At 34.0% G+C, this 25,069-nt stretch overlaps 1 protein-coding gene, 1 long non-coding RNA gene and 1 pseudogene across 2 annotated transcripts; 1 reads left to right on the top strand and 2 right to left on the bottom strand.

Moving 5' to 3' along the window:
* Nucleotides 1-735: 735 nt before the first annotated feature.
* Nucleotides 736-11,990, bottom strand: LOC143632065 (uncharacterized). Its single transcript, XM_077100656.1, has 2 exons — nt 11,920-11,990; nt 736-997 (listed from the first exon to the last, which is right to left on the bottom strand). Exons 1-2 carry the CDS (start codon nt 11,988-11,990, stop codon nt 736-738), a joined length of 333 nt encoding a protein of 110 aa, XP_076956771.1.
* A 6,747-nt stretch (nt 11,991-18,737) lies between these two features.
* On the top strand, nt 18,738-19,588 carry LOC143632011 (uncharacterized). Its single transcript, XR_013153472.1, has 3 exons — nt 18,738-18,807; nt 19,027-19,180; nt 19,310-19,588. It is a non-coding gene; the product is annotated as an uncharacterized LOC143632011 (long non-coding RNA).
* A 4,319-nt stretch (nt 19,589-23,907) lies between these two features.
* On the bottom strand, nt 23,908-24,330 carry LOC143632010 (protein transport protein Sec61 subunit beta pseudogene; annotated as a pseudogene).
* Nucleotides 24,331-25,069: the final 739 nt, after the last annotated feature.

Raw genomic sequence — 25,069 nt, 5'->3', positions numbered from 1 at the left:
TTGACACGTGTAATCATTTTAGTGTCTTCTGAGCTATGATACAATATTGTCGCGCCCCAGCATGCTCCGCAGTTGGTTATGGTGTGACAGTGTATCATTACTCGTTTTGCAGAATTTGTCAAACATGTTATAAAAATCAAATAACAATTTTCATACTCTTTTGAGTTTTTGTTAGAACTAAAAATCATATATATATAATCAAAACACACCAACACAGTTTTAGAAAATAGACCGTATCAAATAAACATGTTTGAACAATATTGAACATTATACACAATGTATACAAACAAATGGAGTAAAACAACATAAATTATCTCGTACAGTCTTATTTTAATAAAAATCTTCTTGGGCTACCACCCTACCATTTGGAAGTATTGTCAACATTTACTTTACTCGAAACATCTTTTATATATATTGTACATTGTACACCGTTTATAGATTATGACGCAAGATTCAACTCGTAATAAAAGTTTATTAAAAAACTATTGACCATTCATATATTTTAGCAATTAAGTCTCACCTTAATGAAAATTGGACCGTAATCCGGTCATGAAATGATCACTTAGCATGTGTAATAGATTATTATCCAGAAAATAAATTGCTTTAAAATTGTGACTACACAAAAGTAGAATACAAGGAAAACCAACCTCATATTTTGCACACCATTGATTTTATTTTATTATTGAAATATATAGTTAATTTACATAGACAAACATTAATATTCATTGAATACCTCTAGCACATGACATCTTTAAGAAGCTTGTACCTTCGAGTACTATTCCTAGGAGACGGAGCTCCGGTTGGCGACCTCCTCTTCTCCGATCCCTCTTCACGGTTTTGTAGCTTGATCTTTTCACCAGAATATTCGGACTGAGCGCTAACACCTGCAGGTTTCTTGGAGGAACCTACATGTTTGGAGCTTTTAACATCCTCGGCTTTGCACCAATCACAATGCTCCGGTGGATCCGATGATTCGTTGTAATAGTTGCTACAATACCTAACACATTCATAAAATAAAATATATGAATATGAGTTACATATATTTAACTAATGACGATGTTAAAGTAGATTATATATAAATAAGTGCGATGCCCACTTGCTAAAAAAAGAGTTTTAAGGATGCTTTCAACGATTGCCGGAATTAAACCTGGATTTTGTGATGATATTAGGCCTCAAAAGTCAAAGTCACTACTAAAATAATGTTTATTGTCAACTTAAAATAATAACTTTCCTGTTAAATAAATGGAGACTTTTTAATTTTTGATGGAGATTGGAAATTCTTCATGATTTATAGCAAATGAAGGTTGCATGGTTTTTGGTTATTCCGTGGTCTAAGATGTCGGAACATATAGAGATGTCAGGACTTGACAAACCGAACCTACTTGGTAAATAAAGCAAAGCGGATCTCACCCAAGCTTACCACGGTCTCTCAACTCAAATCCACCATCTCAGATGGCGGAACCTCCTAGATAGCCGCCTCATCAACCAGTTCCACCATTTGAGATGGTAGAATCACCATAATTGCTTTCATCAAAGACCTACACCTCCAAAAACCATGAGAGATTTCTACGCCTTCGGTTGGTGGCTTACTGACAAAGGTAAAGCCTCTTAAAACTAAAGGTAAGGGTTCAAGTCCCCAAAAAACCAACAAAAAGCTCTTCGGTTAAATCAGTTTTGTGGTGAGTGACCGAAGCCCAACAATTAGTGGACCTTACGTGGCTTGTTAATTAGGTGACGTTTAATTTTAAGGAGAAAGTATTTATTCAATAAGAAAGGTAAAACAAAATACAAATTTGACCATTTCAATATAATCTCCACAAATTGAATTTAGGAGAAAATAAAATGTCTCTGTCAATGTCAATGTTGTCTAGTGAGTTGAATCTATGTTGCGACATTTCAAATAGAGAAACTAGTATGAAACACGTAGGATCCATCATTCAAAATGCGGATCTTGAACACCGAAAAGTCATAAAACATTGCTACATGGAAGTACAATTTAAGTGTAGTGATTCTTTATTTGAATAATGACGGATTAGACCATTCACATTGAACCTTTGTCTTCATCTAACAAACGTCTATCAAGATTCAAGCTTTCTTTTCTTTTTTTTTTTTTAATTTTATTGTTGTTGATTAAAAAAAAGGGAATCATCATCGATAGGGATGAGCACAGGATGGTACCGCCACAATAAATAAACCCATTAGACACCCGGATACCTTCCACAATTTGAAAACGACCCATATATCATCATTGTATAACCAATTTGAACAATATTTGTTGAGAAACTTTCAGTAACTACTACAAGGTCAACATCCCCAATCACCCAACAATTCTTTCAGTTCATTACTTTTTGTCAATCATCCCCTGAGGTGTCCGATTCAAGCAATGATACATTAGACGGAACTGTAAAAATCAAGAACTGTTTAGAAGATGAGGAGGAGATACCTATTGACGTTAACAAGAATACACGAGAAAGAGGGAGTAAAAAAAAGTAAAAGGTAGACCGATGTAGAAGAGGTGTCTTTATCGAAGGCGTGGATTCACAATTAGGAAGACCCGATCTTACGCAACGAGCGAAATCGTGATGGGTTTCGGAAAATGGTATATGTTTTACCGTTTGTTTTTTTATCTAACATGTTTATATATATATATAGGGGTGGGTTAAAATAAAAATAGATAGTTTTATACGAATTGTAAGAATAAATCTAGACCATTGGATCTATGATCTAGTGTTTGAGATTAATAGTTTTTAAAATAACAAATAGTTTCCTATGATCAAGGATTTAGGCTACATATTTCCCTAAATAGGCTCTCATAGTTTCCTAACTCTCATTTTTAAGCTCTTCCTACTCTTCCTATACTATACATTTTTATTTTAACACATTTTTTTTTTGTCTTTTTTTTAATATAGTAAGGTTACCGCTTAAGTTCAAGAGGAGCTCGGGAGCAACGAATGAACTCTCGATCAATGCTACTTAAAATGGAGGGATCTTAGTTTAAATTTGAAGAAGTATAATGGTTTTTACCTTCAATGATTGATGTGCTGGAAGTTGTCAAATAATTATTAACTAAACTACGCTAATCTAGACACTAATTAATAGTTCTAGACTCTTAAAACTCGACTAAACTACTGATCGACAAGTGAACCGATCGACCCTAGTATAGGTAAGTAAGTCCGGATATCGAACCTACGAGACTCTTTTAATTACGTAAGTTAACTAATTAGACTCAACTGGCCGACACGACTATTTATTTTATACTTATTAAAGGGGGGTTTAAATTAATTAATATTGAATTAACTAATTAACAAAACACAAGACACATTAATTTTATTGATTCAGATGATAAAGAAAGCCACCTAGTCTAGAATCCCCGTCAGTTGCAGTTATCAATTAATTGGAAAATACTTGTTACAAAACTAGGATAATAAAATAGACACTTAAAAGAAAACCTAAACAGGTGCCCTGACACTTCTCAAGAAGACACCTATGAGTTTCTAATAAGTTTGAAGACACACCAGTTCATATATTAAACTCCCTTATGGTTATTTAATTAATTATGAACGAGTACCTTTATAACGAAATCCTAAATTACAACGCGAAAATCAAAGGTAATTTAAACTTAATTGACTAGCTAAACAATGTTAATTAATCAAACCTAGACGGACTCCTTACGAAGAACTAAATCTAGCAATCTTAATCAACAAAGATCTAACAATAACCTATCACCTTACATCTTTGTAGGTTAGCATCACACTTTTATTTTGACTAACAATATTATTCATATGGTTTCATTTCAAATCAACCATAAACTAATCAAAAGCATACAGTAGATGACCTAACAAAATCCTATTATATGAAACAGTAACCAAGGATAATTTGGAATAATAAAACTCATCAGTCAAAACCAAGCACACATATACATCAATCAAATAAAATCAAACAGTTTACTGATTCACAAAACCATAACGAAAAGCAAATCCCAAATAAAATACAACATTATCAAAGTTTCATTATAAGCATAGACAGTCTATAATGTTTAGCCTAGCATCTTAAAATCGAACAAAACAATAATCAAAGAAATCATGGTGAAAATAATAAAAACAAAAGATTAAAGACGATAAAACCCGTAGTCATTGTTCTTGATCAAGTAGCGCTTCACCGGGTGATTTCTTGCCTTCAAAACCGCTAAATATTGCAATTCTAAGCACCAAGAAAATCCAAATCGGCTCTGGTTCGTAGGGTATTTTTCAGGTTAAGGGTGTATTTATAGTGAACTGGGCCCAAAACCTGACCAAAATCAAAAACTTTCGGGAAAAATAGGCTGGCCGCCCCACGCAACGAGAAGAGAGGAGCTGGCTGCGCGGTGAGGTGTGCTCCATATGGGGGGCCGTTCCGTCCGGTTCTCCTTCTGGTTCATTTCCTGATGCGTTCCGGCTTCTCATTTAGGCTTATTTTGACTCGGTTTTCACCCTTTTAAACTACGATCAACTTTCGGAACCTACAAAACACAAATATGTTAGTAGCATACAAAGCGTAAATAAAAACGAACAAAAACTAATTAAATATTATATAAAATATACAAGAGAAATATATATATTTATCATTATATCAACGATACACTATAGACCAAGCCAGTGACGACAACGAGGAAAATGTGATAATGAAAGCAACCAAAGACTACAAATAGGTTTTTTAAAAAAGGGTTCTCACACATGTTGGCGCGGGAAGTTTTTCGTGATCATCCGTTATGGGTCGCTATTCTTCCAATGGGAGCCAATTCACAACCCATAAAAACCTCAAGTACAAATGAAATGGGGGGCTACACGACGTCTTCAAAAGCCTAATTTCCCAGCCCCAATCCTGAAGATGATACAAATTCACATGTTTTGGTTGAGCCCAAAAAACCACTTATGAAGGACAAAAGATCTGTCACATCCTCGTCGGACAGAGACGAGCTTCTAAATAGATTGACAAGTTTAACACGTTCAACACGTTCAATGAAGCCAAACCCGAACAAAGAACCCGCATTCGAGAGAAGAAAATCTGTCTTATGCAAGAAGAACAAAAGTTTTGGGTAGACTTGATGCAAAAACAACAAACTAAATACTTGAATTTCATCTTACTCGATCACTTCACGTATTCTGGCTCGGTGTTGGAGATGATTCTAAACCAAAAGCGACAATTGGCACAATGTTGGGGATGACAGTTAACTTACTAATTTATTTTATTGTTAAATTATTAATTTATTAATAATATTTTATTTTTGTTTTATTTTGATGTTATTTTAGTTTTAAATATTGTTTGAGCTTAATTTAAATAAAAAATAATTTATGATAAAAATACATTAAAAGGGGTAAATGTCACACCCTGACCAAAGCGACGGAACATGTCGAAGCGTGACTATGATTGTTCTTAAGCAAAAGACACTATTAAGTGACAATAATTAAAAAACTTGTTTTCATTCATTCAAACTCATGTATAACTTGTTCAATAACAAAATACAATAACTCAAATAAAATAATAACAAGATAACATTTGATTTGATTGGTATAAAACCCTAAAGGTCCGATCTAAATGATAAGTCTTCAATCTTCATATTCAACAATCAAACATGTAGCATGTATAGAAATATATTTTATTAACAAGAATTTTGATGAACAATACACCAGTATATATATATATATATATATATATATATATATATATATATATATATATATATATATATATATCATGAGGCCAAAGTCACAATCCGTATGTGTAAATAGAACATCACCACAATTATTGAATATGAAATATAAACACTTGGCAATATGTTCTAATTGGTATTTACCAAATTTTTCGGATAAAATAAATGAGACCCTTTTATATTTGGCACAACGCCGCCATAACATGGGGCATATGATCGCACTTAATGAGGATGAGCCCAAACCATAAAGCAACAAACACGTAAGCATGTAATCACAATGAGGCATACACAATGGGTTTGAAGTATTTAAAATAAATTCGGTTTGTATACGATTCCACATGCTACCCCCAAAAGTATAAAAGTGTAAAAGGGAGTTAAGTACTCACTTGGAAAAGAAACGAGTGAAGGTAAATCGGTCTTTAACAAAACAATTCAGGGCGTTAGGTTTAACGTGCGGGTTCGAGAATAAAATATTCTATAGTTAGTGATTTTCAGATAAAATGATAAATAAACAATAAATAATAATAAATAACTTAAATTAATGATTTTAGGGTTTTTAGGTTAAACTTGATAAGTATGCATACATTTGTATGAAACAAAAGAAACAGAAAGAGAATATAAAGACTATCAAGACTATCGGGTCTTGGTGTTTTAGTGGTTGGTTTCACTCAACCTTTATTGAGTGAACACGAGGGGTTCGGTTCGATGCAATGCACGGACTCGATTAAGTAAACACCAAATAAAAGAGTTAAACGAGTGTTTGATTAAAGTCAGCTCGAGACTTGATATAAGATCAAGCTCAGTTCCAACATCTCCCAAGTATAAAAACAAACTTAGAATACTTGTAGAAATAGAAATTACATGAATTAAGAAGCTTAAACGAGTTAAAAACCCAACAATTAAGTGTGAACTCTAAAACTCAAGAGAAATGGGTTTGGATGACGAAACCATTCAATCAAATGAAGTTTGATGAAGAGAATAGTCCCAATAATATTAAGTAAACAATATACCATATCTAAGTTTTGAAAACAACAAAAGGATTTTAACCAGTTTTGGACAGATCTGTTATTGATTTGAATAACACTTAAAAAATATAAATAAATTTATGAAAATTATAAAAATCTCTAGTCTACTAAATTAGTATGTTATGAACATCTTTCTTTTAGAAACTTTTCCCAAATTAGGAACCGAGATAGGCTGAAACCACCGATTTACTTAATGAAGTTCATCATAGGATTTAGCTTTTCATCATTCCAGTTCGTTATGACTAAGTTATTGTCCAAACTTTGATGACCAAACTTCTTTCCAGAACAGAAACGCCATTAGAACCTAAGTTCATGGTGTTTTGGAATGATTTTTGATGATGAACAATTGTGCCACTCATTGTGTGTTGTCAGTACATGTTTACCATCTTATTAAACAAATCTTCACGATCCAAGAATCAACAATAAAAATTAGAAACTAGAAAGATGTAAGAACATATCATGGTGTGACCATAAAAAATCATCTTCTTTACGCTCTTGGTCTCCTCCACCCTCTACACCATGGTGCATAGATTTGGTAGGATCATAAAAATGATAGTTTAATGATTGAGTAACCATTTTAATCTAGAAAATTGAAAGAATGAGAAGAAAAATGAGCAAAGGGGCTACTAAAGACTTAGAAGAGTTTATATAAGGTGGCTATTGGGGTTTATATAACAATCGAAAGATGTGAACTATGGAAAGTGGGTTTGTCCCATATTGATGAATTAGGAAAATGGCTTTTCACACATTTCTATAATAACAAACTTGTGAGATACTTACAAGGAGGGAGACTCACAAGATTATATTCTTGTTTGGAAAGACACATTTAGTGGTCTTAGCGAGGGTGTAGAGCATCCAACGCACACAAGCACACCCGTTGGCGAAGTGCAATGGGCGCAATATGGCGCTTTGTTGGCGCACTTTGCACTCTCTCATCACCGCGAGCCGCTTGAGAGTCACTTTAGTACTTTTGGTGACCGCGCTACACGATGAATAAATACGAAGCTCGTTGCGATACGCGAAGCCTCGTAATTACCCATAAAATTTTTGTGGTCATCGCGCTACGAGACGGGTTCTCAGTTGACCAACCTCGATACGCGACGTGCTGGCTACGCAGTCGTGGCACGTTGCATGCCACATGTCAGGCCACGTAGCATATCTAGGGCTGAACCAGCAAGCCTATAAGGCCATCATGCTACGCGATGACCTTCCTTTGACGCTGTCGGGATGTGCGACCAACTTCAAAATCAGCTATAAAAGGGGCTGATCAAGGCATGCATTCCTCACACATTTTTATCGCACTTTTTCTTACGTTTTCTCTTATAAGGTATCGGTATAATACCAAATCTCCGCAACGATACCCAAATCCGATCGAAAGAAACTTTGATGTACGAATTCCAATATCTACATGAAAAAGGTGAGACTTTGTGTTATCGTATAAAGTTTCTAATCTTGTGATTATCGTTACGAATATCGGTTAATACTAGTATATACTATTTTGTCTTAAACTATGTGCTTAATTACCATGAAGCTTATAAACAGTAAACCTTCAAGGTGAGACATTCTAGTTTTTGTATAACTCACATTTGTGTGAGACAACCAGTTTCCAACATTTTCATTGATTTTCAGTTACATTACAGTGATTAAGACTTTGTAGACTTACGGGATGGTTACTACTGGTATGTTAGGTTTTGTATACAAGACTTACCTTATTACACGTTACTTATTGGATTAGTGTTAGTCAATAAGTAATATGACCACAGTCACAGATATGGTCGAGTGAAAAATACATATCGGTAATTTGTAATGTGGCAAATGTAAAAACATCTCAATACTATAATTGTAAAAATGTATCAGTTATAGATGAATGTACTCACCAATATTTTCTGTTGATCAAATATTTTTAAACATGTTTCAGGTGACACAAGAATGATGCATGCGGGCCTTCCAACTTAAATAAGTGGTTTATCACAAGAATAAAGAAACATGTATTGTAAAATAGGGTTTATCCCTATAAAACCTTTTTACATATAAATGTGGGTTTTATCCCAGTTTATGAAATGTAAAACACGGTATTTTAAACTCTGAATAAATTTGCTAATTACGATTCTAATGAAATTTCCACTGCAAAATATTTTATTAAACACTGGTACCACTACTTGCCTTCATGTCTCCCCCCCCCCCCCCGGGGTAGGGTCGGGGTCCGTGAAAGTTTAAAACTTAAAAAACGGGAACAAAAGGGAAATAATATGGGGTGAATGGTTTTGGAGGGTTTGGGCATGCGTTTTTTATTATTTTGCTTCATATAATATGATATAATATAAGGTCATATTTGTTACATCTTAAAATAAAAAAGACCCAACATGTACTTTTATTGTGTTCTAAAGTGTATGCAACATACAAATGTGATATGATATATTATGTATAGTTAACATATGTATATATGTGTGTGTGTGTATATATATAATTTTCTATTCGTATGCCAAGTTAGGTTATACGAGTTTATAGACGTTTTAAACTATGTAACGTAGCATAGGTAACGATGTGATGTAACGATTTTCGATTTACCTAGACTTGGAAACAAACTTGCACAGTATGAATGATATAAGTTTTTTATAAATGAATAATAACATGATGAAAACAAAATCACCCAACATTTCATTGATTAAAGGAGGTTTCGAAGCACATCGAAATTTTAAATGGGTTGGGTTTTCGGGTTTCGAAATTGACGAATGTCACAGTAAAACTAAGAAAAAATAGAACGTCGTCAAGCTTTTAGAGAAAAACAGGAAGAAAGTTAAAACATCATAGGAAAATCCCACATCAGTCGTGGACAGGAGTGATCCTTGGTTCATAAGTAATACCCAGACTCTTATATCACCAACGCGTTTTGGGCTTAATGCTAATGGACGAGAAGAGCTCCACAGTTAAGTGTGCTCAGATGGAAGTAGTACTCGGATGGGCGACGTCCTGGGAAGTCTTCACTAGGGCAATCATAAACAAATTCGTGAACTTTTCGTGTGCAAACCGGACAATATTGGATGTGCGATGGGCCGTATGTTACAAAAATGGAAAAACTGATGTAGTGGCATGCGGGATACAATCTAAAAAAAGGAAAAAAATGGACTACTCGCCATGCTTTTAGAGCATCACAAATAGGAGTGTTTTAAAGGAAAAAGGGTGTGATGTGGATGAGGGATAATAAGGTGATATTCTCGTGGAAGAATGTACTAAGAACATCACCAATGCAACACACACATTCTTGTTTCAAACAACCAACTCAGAATGCTACATTAGATTTTTAAATCAACCTACAAAACCGTTATTTCTCCTCCGGTGATTTCCGTTCTTGCTTCAATACGAAACCTCATCACCTACTTTCCCTTTATTTTGGTGGTTATTTCCATTATTTCTCCTCTGTTGGTTACAAGTACCCATTTTGTTCATCCCTAGTTTAAGTTCACCTTTGCCCTTGTAGAATTATGCCTCCATTTGGGTCGGTTGTGAATCAAAATAGAAATTCAGGTTTTTCTTTTGGGTTTGGTTCGGTAATACGACACCTCATCACCTACTTTCCCTTTATTTTGGTGGTTATTTCCGTTATTTCTCCTCCAGTGATTACAAGTACCCATTTTGCTCATCCCTAGTTTAAGTTCACCTTTGCTCTTATAGAACTATGCTTCCATTTGGGACGGTTGTGAATCAAAATAGAAATTCAGGTTTTTCTTATGGGTTCGGTTCGGTTCGGTTATGGGTGGATTTCTTTCGTAACAGTTTACTCTTAGTTGAGGCCTTAAGGTGCTTTCTGTCTTCATAAGTCAGCCCATCTACAAAACATTTCACAAACTCCCATAACTCGATCTGATGGTGTGGGCATTTTTAGATAAGCTCTTTGAAAGCGGGTGAAGGCTTCATGAAACAACTCACCCTGAAAACTGCTAAAAGTGACATATCTCAATTCTATCTCATGTGATAGATGTTTTTGGGTCGTCAAAATGATATTAAATGTGAAAACCTAATTTTCCAGTTATTGGTCTCATCGCGTATCGAGCTCAACCCAGTCCAAGTCCATCACGTATCACGATGGTCTAAAAGTCAACATTTTAATAAAAATAGTCCATCACGTATCACGACGGACTGTCTTCATTCTGCCTCGTTTTGCGTGTTGGTCATCCCTAGTCTTCATTTTTGCGCTTATGCAAGCCCAAATTAACTGCATTAATCACCTGAGACCTGTAACAAGATAAACACGTATAAGTATCGAAGTTCATGCAATAAACAATTAAAACTATACAATTAACATGCTAATATATGTACATAATACATGGCTATCAACCACTCTAAAAGCTTTTAGAGCATCACAAATAAGGTGCTTTTAAGGAGATAGGGTAAGGTGGGTGAGAGAGGGTGTGATGTGGAGGAAATAGGGTAGAGTGAGATTATGTGGAAGAATGTACTAAGAACATCACCAATGCAACACACCATTCTTGTTTCAAATAACCAACTTAGAATGCGACATTAGATTTTTGAATCAACTTACAAAAACTGTTATTTCTCCTTTGGTGGTTATTTTCGTCCTTGTTTCAATACGACACCTCATCACCTGCTTTCCCTTTGTTTAATGTATATCAAGTGTGAATGGGGGTCTATTCTCAAGTGTATGTTGTAGTTCTTGCTCATGAACTAATAGGGGAAGTGGTTTGTAAATCCCAACTGTGTGACGTCGGCGCCATTAATTAGAGATGCTTGAAGAATAGGTTTCTGAGGTGAAAGGGAGCAGATAGGAGAAAGAGATGATAGAGGATAGAGAAAATTTTTTGTGGCTCAAGTGTCATATACCACATAAAAAGTACCCACAAAAACATCCTCTATTAGTGACGGTCATAGGATAAAACACACATGAACAAAAATTTAACTACACTCGTTTATAATTTAGTGGCTTAATATATGAAAATGAGGCATGAAAAAATATATAAACCCTTTAAATATGGGGATATTAGATGTTATTAATCTTAACTTTGACTTGTTGGCCAATATTAATCCTCACATAAGAAATTCCCCCTCTGAGAGTCCCAACTTGCAAACTATTTTCCTCCGCTGAGCATTTTCTAACCGGGTTAGTTATTTAGTGGCATGGACGTTGACATGACACATTTTTTATTTGATGAGGTGGTTGATTATGTAGCACTCTCGTCACCACCTTACCTCCACCACACTCCCACATACACTTCACTTCCACTATCACTACCATCTCCAACACCGCCAAATATCGCCATGTTAACCCTTAATCCTAATCTAAAAATGTCGTTAGCTACCACCACTAAGTATCGTATGTCCCATCATGCTAGATAGCAACAAGTTAGCGAGGTGGTGTAGTTGTGAGGAGGTTTAGTGACTCATTAGTGCCAACGTGGGGCTGCATACGCGAATGGTAGGGGTGTGTGACGTTTGAAGGTGTCAGAAATGCAGTGTTGGTGGTCATATTTTGCGATTTTGGCACGACAATCAGGAACTCCGGTGAAGGTATGTAACTCGACCTTTTGTCCTTATTGTTCAAAATCAGGGCTATGTTAAGGGCACTTGATAAGTCTTAAAGTCGATTTGGGGAGATATGGTAGATCCCACAAGTTATTCTAGGGTTCCGACCAAAATCATTTTTTCGACAAGATTCGAATTTGGGGGTTTTCAATGAGATTCATATTTACAGGTTCCTGGAAACCCTATTTATGCATAATTAAGGTTTTGTTCGAAAACAATGAAGAAAAATACCAAAAAAGGTTGTTAGTTTTGAGGGTGACTGATGGTAGTGTGTGGTGGTCGTCGTGAAATTTATGGCGGCGGTGGCGGATGGTGGTGAGATTATGATGAAAGTGCCGTATAGGCAGCCATCTCATCAGATTACAAATGTTTGTGCCATGTTAGCATCCAAAGCATCAAAAAACTAACTAGGTTAGACCCTAGTTAAAAAAGATTCAGTCTTGAAAATTTGTTTTTAAGTTGGAACTACAAGTAGGAATTTTTTAAGTTGGGATTAATATCGGCTAACGAGTCAAATTTAGGTTTATTAAAACCCAATATCCCTTAAATGAGAGAAAAAGTAGCAAACTAGATTGTTACTAAAATTTTAATATATGACACCTTTTTTTGTATATATGCATTTTCTTTAACTATTAATGAATAAAATAATTTTTATTTTTAAAACGACCATTCGAATATTTAACATGTCGCTAGCCTACGCGATCATTTCCTTTTAAAAGGTATAATAAATTAATAATTTTTGAATTTATGTAAAATGATATATAATTATAATATAAGAAAACTAAAATTTGTTGCTATTGTGTATTATTTTTTATTTCCTTTCTCCTTATATAAAATTAAATTCTATGTTATGTTATGATATCTTTTCTTAACTTATCTTATGTTATATTCAGGGACGGATTTACGGTTTCGGGAGGGTGGATGGTGCCCAATGCTCACCATCCATCTACCAGAGTGTTATGTTTACCTGTACGCATTAGTATAGGAATATGTAATAATTAGCTGGCGCCCACCGTCGGTTACCACCAATCATGGGCAGAAACCCTCCAGCAAGCCAAGTAAAAGAGGAATCTGGGTAAGTGATGTGTCTGTTTTTCTCTGGTTTGCAGAAATTAAAAATGGAGACATGACTCCAAGAGAAAGATGATGAGTAATGGGGGTTATTTTTGTAATTACATAAAAAAAGTAAAGTCTCCTACTATATAAAGCAATATAAACTGTAAACTTGTAAAGTAGCATTTCTTGTCTAATTATTATTAATTTATTATATTAATTATGGTTTTGAATTTTTTATTAAGACATACATGCATTTTTTAATTGTTTCGAAACAATATAATTACTGACATCTACTTTTTATTTACTTTCTTTTATGAGTTTATTTAACTATTGTAAAAATTATCTAGATTATTAATTTTATTATTTTTACTTTATATAATATACTAGTTTGAGACCCGTATAATTTACGGGTAGCGAATTAAAATATAACATATAATTAAGTGAAATAGAATACGTAACAAAATTATCATTTATCATTAATAGACTCACATATTACATTAAAATTATAGGAAATGAAGTTACTCGCGTGCTTACAATTCAAGGCAATATTCTCAAAAAGAGTAACCAACTTTAACTCAAAATCTTTGAACATATTATTATTAATTTGAAGTTCAGATGAATAATAATAATAATAATATACATTATCTGTAAAGAGCTAATTAATACACATATCTCAAATTGAACATATTAAACTTAAACCTTCAATCAATCTAATATCAAAATTCATTCAAAAGAGTTAATAATAATAATAATAATAATACCTGGTGAAGATGAGAGAAAGAGATTTAGGGGTTTTGAGGTCCACCGCTGCGTCGTATATGTATATGTATAGTAGATATAGGGAAGGGGGCGATAGTAGTGGTGGCGGTGGTGGCCGTGGAGAGGGTCTATTTTGTTGCCGGCACTTGGGGTGGTGGTGGAGGCCATGGAGAGGGCCGATGGAAAGCATACGTGATGAAAGTTTGGGAGAAATTTGGTATCTAGGGTTTGATTGGATAAATGATAGGATGTCTGAATAACAAATAAAGTGGGTGGTAATGACCCATGTAGTATCCATATTTAAGAAAATGGGTTAAAAATATGAGAATGGATGAGAGTGTGACAAGTGGCATATAGTAGTAGTTATTTATTAGAGTAGTAAGATAATATACATTTTAACTTTTAAATGGTAATGTGTAAAAGATCAATTCTCTCATGCGCACTGAAAGTTTATTTCACGCTGGACATGGTTGGTCGCCATGTTCTATTTGACCGGCCCATTTTTTTACACGATTCATTTTGTGCCCACCGTAGCAAAAATTTTTGGATCCGCCTCTGGTTATATTAGATGATATTGTATTATGTTATGTTATCATAAATTATATTACATTACTTGATATGATATGATATGATATCGTATCATATCATATCATATTTATATATTACAAGAACACAAAAAAAAATATTTATCTTTTCATTATTACAAAAGTTTAAGATTAATAAAAGAAAATATTTTAAATGTAATGTTTATTCATTTCTCATGAAATTACAGAATAATATTAAAAAATGTCGTTCATGTATAGAGTCTAACGCTTGTGTAGGTTACACGCATTATGCATTTGTATCATTTAGCATATATATATATATATAAACAAGTTAGTGTATTAACCTTTTATACAACAACATTCATTTGTATCATGTAAGAAGTAAAAAGATTTAAAAATATAAAATATTAATAAAGTTTAGTTATTTATTAAAAAAAATAAATTATAGATTTGTATATATAATTTAAGTATACTATTGCTATATTAAAAAAACATGTCATATTAAGCTAGGTGTGAATAAAGGCGCATTGTGTGTTTTAACTACACATTAGGATTTTGTGAATTTGTACAGTGCCTTTAATGAAACAATTTCACTCTACCGCCTCAGGAATCAGGATACATGGCATGCAACGCATTCTCTAGAAACTTCATTTAGAGCATTCGTAGGAGATACTCTATCTCTATAATTACACTAAAATCACTGTATTTTTTCTCTTATTTTCAATTAAATAAAACTTTTTATACCTTTATTATTATCTTTTTCTCTCCCCCATTCACAATCACTTTTAAAAATTATAAATGATGAACAGTATTTATTTAAATTTATTCGTGAACACGACTTAGGTTGTAGCCCACTGCTAAAAGGCAATGTGTTTTTTTAGATAGACTTTTAATATGAACAAGACGATATAGTAAAAGAATGCGTGTTTTGCTATTAAAAAAGTACAACCATAAACAATAAATTATGTTTTGACTTATTTAATACTTTTAATAAAATATGTAAGTATTCAAAAAAGATGACAAGAATGATACTCATAATGTTGAACATATTAACATTTATCCTAACATTTACACCCTCCCTAGAAATTTTTTTGCTATTAATGTTAATATAAACATATATAATTTTCCTTTGTTGTTCAAATAGTTAAAATTTAGTTTAATTCAAAAACTTAAATGAGTTCAAATTTGAAATTTAAATTGCTAATTCAGTTAATAATACTTTAAAGTAGTAAAATACATGCCCCACCCCTTATGATGTGATGTTTATAAAAATGTGTTACTCAACAAAGGTTGAGGTTCAAGCCTCACGAGAGATGAAAGGTTAACAATAAAAAAATTTTAGTTATTTGAAAAAAAGCCAAATAAATTTTGTTTATTTAAAGCTTAACTAAAAGGAATATCTTATTTATAATACATTCTATTTTTGAGAAAATATATTATTCAAATCGAGTTAAGCAGAGTAAATTTAATGTTCTGGGTTAATTCAAGTTCTAGAAATAAAAAAATTCGTTATGAAAACCAATTTTTGAACATGATTCGAGTCAATCAAGAAAGTACAAGGCATAAGATGGAGGTATCACATATGAAGATGTTGAGATGGATGTATGGACATAAAGGGTTGAACGGATAAAAAATGAGGTTTCTAGGGAAAGACTAGGAGTGGATATATAGTATCTTAGAAAAGATAATGGAATGTACGTTGACATGGTTTGGGTATGTAAAGAGAAGAGAGAAGACAGATAACAGTGCCGGTTAGAGCAGTGGAACAAGATGCCCTCAATGTAGAGGGATAAAGAGTAGTGGTAGACCTAAATTTACTTGGGAAGAACATATTAGACAGGATTTGCTAGAGTTGTACCTCTCTTATGGACACAAAGGGTTGAACGGATAAGAAATGAGGTTTCTAGGGAAAGACTAGGAGTAGATATATAGTATCTTAGAAAAGATAATGGAACGTAGGTTGAGATGGTTTGGACATGTAAAGAGAAGGCAGATAAAGATGCCGGTTAGAGCAGTGGAAGCAGGATGCCCTTCAATGAAGAGGGATAAGGAGTAATGGTAGACCCAAATTGACTTGGGAAGAACATATTAGACTAGACGAGATTTGCTAGAGTTGCACCTCTCTGTGGACATAGTCCATCACAGAAGCTCATGGAGATGTAGAGTTAAGGTTAAAGATTTTTAGGGGTGGACACTTTTGTGGGTTAGGTTTATAGCTATTTGTGTTCTATGATGTCATATGGGTCTATTTTTACTATGTCACTTTTTTCACAAGGTGTTTTGTTTTCGGTACATGTAAATTTGTATGTCGCACGCTTTGGAGTTGCGAGTTTTCTTGAAAGCAATGTTTCTATCCTCGTAGATAGAGAGAAAATTTGCCTAGATCATGATATATTGTGTTGTATTCGAGTCATCCTCCAATTTGTGAACATGATTCAAAAAAGAGTCATCCTAATGTAGTTTCACCTATTGATCAACTTCAACTTAATTCAAATTTTATTCTTTTCGATTTACATTCAGTTTCAATAATAGTAGACGAGGTCAACCACATTCACACAACTATCACCATTTTCTCTCCAACTTTCTATTTTCATATTTCCGACCTTAAATTTAGACGACACTATAATCTTTCACGAATCTACAACACAAATATATTATTATTACCCAATCTAACATGTTTATCATCATGTATACTAGAACCTCGGCTTTACAAAAACATACTACTTACAACAAGCTCACATAGTCGAAAACATTGTATTAAACGCAGTCTTTTACCTCTAATCCGAAACAATAAAACACGGTCTATTTAGACCAAACTAGTATCTTTTGCAACTATAGGGGGGAGAAATTGAACTATCTGGAACATGTTTCTAAATCCATGCACTAGATCATCGCTTGCTTATATAAACACACGTCAAACCCCACTGAATCACATCACTTCTTGCTTCTATCACTACTGCAAAAATAATATCCCCTTTCTCACCGTCTCCTTAACTCCAAACCCTAAAGTTTCATCAGATCGGTCATTCAAACTTCGATCTAACTCCGATCCACTCTTCTTTAGCCATGGATGCTCATCAGACTGCTGAAAATATTTCAACCGAAGTTAGGAACTTGCTTGCGAGCTTGAACAAACAAAATCAAGAATCTGTGGTTCAAGATCTTGCTCAGGTATATAGATTTATCATTGGCTTGATTTTGTATATATGTATATATAGTTAGTTATATACATCTATCTGAATTTTGTTTTTTTTTTAATTTTAATTTTTATTATATTTACTTTTTGTGCTTGTCAACTTTAAAGATGAAGTTATCCTTTTAAATGTTGAAATCTATGCTAAAATCGTGTCGAATGAGTGTTTTGTTTGGGAAGTTTTGATTTTGTGTTAAGTAGGGTTTTTACTTTTTATTTAAATCCGGTAAAATGTTGAAAAATATGCTAAAATTGTGTGGAATGAGTATATGATTATTTGGGAAGTTTTGATTTTGTGTTAATTAGGATTTTTTTTACTTATTGTTGTAGTTTTGTTGGTGGATTAATTGGAAATTAATGAGGTTGTGGTTCTAGGGTTAGGGTTTAGATTGTTTTTTTAATTTAGGGTTTCGGATTGTGATATTGGAATTTCAATTTGGGCGTTGAGCAAAAAATGAAATTATTTGTGAAATTGGGTCTGTTTGTTTTTACTCTTCATTTATGATTTTTTTTCTGCTTGTGTTTGTTTTACTTGGGTTGATTATTTCAATGATTTTCTCATCTAAAGTCTAAAGCATACAAAATATGTGTTTGTGTACTGTTTTGATTAATTTTATGGTTTTGTGTTCATTAAAATGTTATATATGTTGATATATATTGGCCTCTCCTTTGAATTGAAAAGGGCATTTGACTGTTCCAATTACCAGGTAGTGAAAAATAGACGAATCAGTGAAGAATTTCTTGAGAATATTTCAACCGCGCTGAAAAATAGACGAATCAGTGAAGAATATCTTGACAATATTCACTAACATTCTTAATCACATTAACAGCGTGAACTCCATCTTTGTTGGGGCAGATTTGCAGGTATTTGTTTTTCTATAATTAAAAAAATCATTATTATTTTTCTGTTTCATGTTACTAATTTCCTTGGCATCTACAGGTTTTGGCATCCATAGCACAATCATTCCATTCCCTGCAGCCTGCAAAACTTCCTGAATTCTGGTACGTGAGGCTTGCGGTTAAAAGCAGTACATATTGTTTAGTGTTTACTAATTTAACGATTCACTTTTGCATACATGTGTGTACATTTATCAAGCAAACTAGTGCATATTTGATGAGAAAAACTGCTGTAAATAATCTAATTGAGAATATAAACTAAGAACCGTTAAATATTTCTAGTATTGATCGTTTATTATTTGAACATGATGCAATGTTCTTTAGCTTCACATGGCTTGAGCTAGTTACTCGCCAAGATTTCATGCCAAAGCTGCTCAGTCAAGATGATCATGAAGGATGGAAATACTTCAAGCCTCTGCTGATAGACTTGTTGCGGTTCATGGAACCTCTTTTGAGGATTGGCGAACTTACAGAGCCGGTTTGCATCTTACACTCACTACATACATACATACATACATACATACATACATACGCACACACACGTCTTTTATTAGTATTTACAAATTCAGATTCATAACTAATTTGCATGCTTCTTTCTTGATCATAGGTCCGTGTTCTTTACAGTGGCACAGTCAGGATGATGATGGTGTTGAGTCATGATTTCCCGGACTTCATTTGTTATTATTAGTCTGATTTACATGATCTCATTCCGCCACATTGCATTGAGTTGCGAAGTATAATTCAAAAGGCATTGTCATATAACATGATGACCCTCGGAGTTGAATACCACCCAATTTGAAGGTATTTTCTGAAGCGACAAGCATCTAACATAGACGATGATCGAAAATTAGTTTTCATATGTTTCTAGTTGTAAGTGTAAATTGCTTGTATTTCTTCAAGTCTGATAGGTCAAGAACATGCTACATTGGGCCATTATAGAAATCGCGTGTACATTTGTACTTAATGTAATAATGTTATGACAAATGCATCTTCTTTCTTCTCTCATAAATTCATATAGACCTGGGTATCATAATATTTGCTCCAAGGGCGGACCTTCTTAAGGGCGAGCAGGGTTTGTGGCCCCTCCTGTTTTCAGGCTTAGAATTAGCATCATCTTAATTTTTTCATAATTTTTTCTCCAACGAAGCTCTTTAATGGTGCCTTCACAAGATGGGGGAAGAAGACGATGAGCAGTTTATCCTTTGGTTTGAATTAAAATATCTAACATTCTATTATTTTATTATTAAAATGGATGTGGTTTAGTCATTTTCAAGAAAACTGATGTACTTTTGCTTTTCACAATAGGTTCTTTGTTCTATTTCCTTCTTTAAATGTTGTTTTTTTTCTTTTAAATTATTTTTAATGTTTATTTATTAATCATATTTATAGCCTATTTGACTTTTAAATATGTGTATCATATATACGTGTAGTGATACTATATCCTTCTACATTTTGTTGTATAAAGATATGTAAGAACTGGTTATTTGTTTTTTTTTAAATATATGTATTTAATAAGTAAGATGATTGGTTGTTTTATGTGTAAGAACTAAATATTTACTTTGGAGATTTTCAGCCCCCCAATATAAATGTTCAAGTTCCGTCACTTATTTGCTCAGCGATATATGATAAATAAAATGGAGAAAAAAAATTGCACTAAATTTACATTTTGTCGACAATGTTATGGGGTAGTTAGATTCGTCATTGACAATCATCATTTAAAAAATCTAATACGTTCTTATCAAAATGGTAAGTTATAATAGTTTAAGTTAGGGATGAGCGGGTACCTGTACCAGTGCCTAAATATTCCGTTCAGTACCGGTACTAATAAATATTCCGTTCAGTACCGGTATTAAAGGCAAAATTCAGGAAATACAGATACCGTTGGTACCGAAAACTCAAAACTTGATACCGAATCGGTACAAGTACCCATTTTGTTCATCCCTAGTTTAAGTTCACCTTTGCTCGATTCGATTTTGGCTCGTTTCGATTTTCGCTCGGTTCGAATTTCAGCCGTTCGGTTCGGTTCGGTTGTAAACGAGCCAAGCAACGAACAAGCCTTCGCTCGGTTCGGCTCGGCTCGTGAACAGCCCTAGACTTTGGGATACCACAATTTGTTTTACAAGGATAAGTGTAACTTTTCGATAATAAATCCTAGCCGTATTCTAAGTACCCTTAAAATAAATAAAGTATAGAATTGTTTGAGATATTGCAACTTGTTTTACAAAATATAAAGTATCCTCCTTTTCATGATTTGTGAACTTATAACTTATTTCAAAAAAGGTGTTTGGGATTGTTTTATATGTGAGGGAATAAGTTGATGAGTTACAATATTGTAACTTATAATTTGTGAACCATCCCAAAAATAAGTTACAAGGATGTAAAAATAAGGAATTCCAAACACCCGTTACATGAAGCACTGGCACTAAGTAGCATCCTTCGTGTTTTTTTCAACCCGTTTATTTATGAATGAGCCAATTTAGGTGATGTTTTATATCTATACGGTCCAATGGGTCCAAGTTGTCAAAATGTATGTTTAATTAGAGAATTGTCACTAACCCGAGAAGAAAGATGATGATGCGTTCAAATTGCAACCCATTAGAAAGCCCAAATTGTATATTTCAATATAGTATTTCCTGCTATTGGTTTATTTCTCTTATTTTATTTGTTCCAGTTGTTTTTGGTGATTTGATCTATGTTTGTTATAAGTTAACTTATATTGTGTTGGTGATTAGTTACTGAAGGATTCTTTTGCAATTGTGCCAGTTTGCATCTTCTACTCGAGACTTATGACTTAAGAGGATAGACTCTTTGGACACCTCATACATAAGTGCAGTTAATATAACGTTATTGTGGTTTGGTTGTAGCCGTGCACAAAAAAACCGGTTCCGGAACCTAACTGGTGGAACCGAACCGGAACCGGTTCCAGTTCCTACCCGGTTGGCCCAATACCCGGTTTGGGTATTTTTGTACCCGAAAATCGTACCCGGTTCTTAATTGTAACCGGTTCGGTTCCTACCCGAAAAAACCGGTTCCCAGCGGGTTTTTTTTTTTGAAAAGTCAAACACAGGTCTAACTAGCCGTTGGAACCGGTTCCAATGGTAATATAGCCGTTGGAACCGGTTTTTGAGACACAAAATAGTCGTTGTAGCCGGTTCCAACGGTAATATAGCCGTTGGAACCGGTTTTTGAGAGAGAATAGAGCCGTTGTAACCGGTTCCAACGGTAATATAGCCGTTGGAACCGGTTTTTGATGCCCGAAACCTATATATAACTTGTTTTCCACCACTTGTTTCACCACCAAACTCAAAAACAAACTAAAATACTACTCCTTTAGCAAACCCGTTCCGTTACCCAACCATCCAACTAAATATTATTATGGCACCAATCAAAAAAACTAACAAGAAGGCTAAGAAGAGTGTTTTTGTTGCCCCCGTTCCTGCTACGGAGGACCCAAGGGTTGCTTCCGAATCGGTTTTTTCTCTTAGTGGGTGGGTGTTATCTATGCGAAGAACAAAATTAACTCCCGAGTCTCTAGAGGTTTGCATTTGCCTAAAGGACCATTTGGATGCGGTGGATCGTGTACAACATAAGGCGAACTTTGAAGACGAAATACCAATAGAGCGTCATATTCATGATGAGGAGGCGGAGGACGGGGTTTCTTCCGATAACGAATACGAGGGTGAAGACGAAGAAGAGTTGTAATTTGTGTTTTTTATTTGTTTTAGTAAAATTATTTGTAACTTGTTCAACTAATATTTAGTTTTGATTTGTTTAATTATAATTACTTTTGTTACTCATGATTAATTTTTTGTTACTTTTTTAATACCGACGAACATTTTATTTATTTAAACAATAACTATTACAAACATTATTAAAACATAAACGATACTAAACATAACAACTAAAACTTAAAAACAAAGTTCGTCGTTTTAATTCGAGAATACTTATTTTTGGGTTGTAGAGCCAGACGATTCTCCCACTTCCGCATTTTTAGCATCCAAACTTCTTTTCTTTCGACAATACTTATTCGTATGTTTTCGTAATGTCGAGTTGGACCCTGCTTTAAGAAACTTCGAGCAATATTTGCAACGTGCCATCTCATGTGAGTCGGTCATTAGACACAAATCGTAATGAACCCAAACATCGGGGCATCTTGTTGTTTCGATCACCATAACAACGTCGTCATTAGTTGCCATTTGTTGTCGATTTAAGCTTAATTGTGTTTTGGAATGTGTTTTATAGTTTTCGAAGTGGTTTAACAAGTACACACTCATAAATTGGTATTTTTATAGAATGAAAAATGGCTAAATATAGTAATAAAACTGGTTCCAACGGTCAAAAACGGCTATATAACCGTTGGAACCGGTTTCTAACGGCTATATTGTTTGAATTTCAAAAAAAACCGGTGGAACCGGTTTTTACGTAATAACCGGTCCGGTTCCAACCCTACCCGGTTCCTAAAAGTTTGCATTTATGGGCATCGGTTCGGGTCGGGAACCGAACCGGTTCCTGACTGGAACCGGTGTCATTTTCTACCCGGTGTAAAAATAACCGGTTCCGAACCGGTTCGGGTTTTCAAGGTGAACCCGATTTGTGCACGTCTATTTGGTTGTCTATTTTGTTACTCAAAGCCTTGTTATATTCAGAGAGTTCGCTGCAAATTGATGTAATTATATCGAACCATTATGCCCGATATGTTCTAACTTGGCCCTCTTAACATAACTCATTTTTGGCCCCAGCTAACAAAAGTTCTTGGAAATCGCCACTGTAAGGTCGTAAGCATTGAGCCAATACAGGTAAAAAAATCCCGATCATGATTTGCATTCCGTTCTTTCTAGTTTAAACTTCAAAAACCAGTTTTATTTTTTCAATAAAATCCTAAGTACAAAGTGTGATCATGAAATCGAAAGAATCTGCAACCACTTTTAAGATCAGGTGGTAGGCATGACTTGTAAGACGTTGACTAGCCCTATGAGCGATACCACAATGCAGTTACCAAGCCAACCATTGGACGGCTAATTTCACAGCTTATAAATAATTGCATAGCTGGGATGGCTAATTGCACAGCTTATGCATAATGTTGACGCTACGACTTCTTTATAAAAATTATAAAAACTTATTTGAATGCATGAGAAACCTTTACAACATACATGCTTCTGTATAAAAAAAATTACTATTCTCATATTATTAATGTAAAAATCAAAATTCAATACATAACCCAACAGATTTTTTATCATAAAGATACCTCAACATTCATATTGTTAATCAAACCGGTCTTTATAAAAGATGAAGAAAAACAAAGCAAAATCTCTGACCAACAAAAGTACAAACTAAAACTAGTCACTGAATTCAACTTTTGACAACATGATACTCGCCTTACTCCTTGCGGACAAAGTAAAGCTTACCCATGACATGGAGTACAGCAACAAAAGCAATGAACCCAATGCTCATCACAAGAACAACATTTGGAGAGATCTTCAATCCAGGTGCATCATCAGTGTAGAACTGGAGCATGTTGCCAGCTGTACCACCAGTTGCACTACCTGCTCCACCCGTTCTTCTCCTACGTAAGTTGGCTGCAGCTGCTGCTGCACTTCCTCTTGGTGGAGCTGCTCCGTTCAAAGCCATTCTGTACCAAAAAAATGTATACAGAAACTGATAGATTCATCATAAAAAAGGTCAAATATAAAGAATTAACAAAAAGGGCACGGACTATATGGTGGTATAAACTGTTAAGCATACATAAAAGACAATACTTCATCGTAAAGAAATACTTGAAATTATGAGTTTCAAGTGCCAAACGAGGTATGTTTAAGATGATAAATATTGATAAAGTTTAGTTTATTTTGGTTCAAACAAAAGTATTAATGCATGGACCAAATCACTAAGAACAGCAACGATTTTAATCAATTCATGAATATGAAAATTACTATTGGTCTTCCAAAATAAAAATTAGACTTATAAATTGGTACAAGTGTAGTAATAATACTTATGTATTTATATTCCACACACATTGCTGCAATATAACCATTGAAAACTTTCAATTTCTTAAGAAATAATATTTGCATCCTTAATTAAGTTTTAGCCCGTCTTAATTTCTTAAGAAGCCTTTAGATAAGAACCCAATATCCTTATCATATGCTTCTGAATTTGTTACAATAATTTTGACCTAGCATGAACCTAATTATAACTTTCAAGTTAAAAAATCCAAACAAGTCCCAAACTGGCACATTCTGCATACGCATCAAATGTCAGATCAATCTAATCGCTATACACATAAATCGATCATCAAACGTTCATCATTGGCACATTCAATAAGCATAACAAGCAAAATTCAACCAATTCATCAAACGTTCAATCGATCTAA

This window comes from Bidens hawaiensis, unplaced genomic scaffold, assembly GCF_021521415.1.
Source record: "Bidens hawaiensis isolate Kalapana, Puna unplaced genomic scaffold, B.hawaiensis_p1.1 tig00006359_1, whole genome shotgun sequence".
Taxonomy (NCBI): Eukaryota; Viridiplantae; Streptophyta; class Magnoliopsida; order Asterales; family Asteraceae; genus Bidens; species Bidens hawaiensis.
Note: the sequence above shows the minus strand (reverse complement) of the source record. Positions and strands in the feature narration are given on the sequence as shown.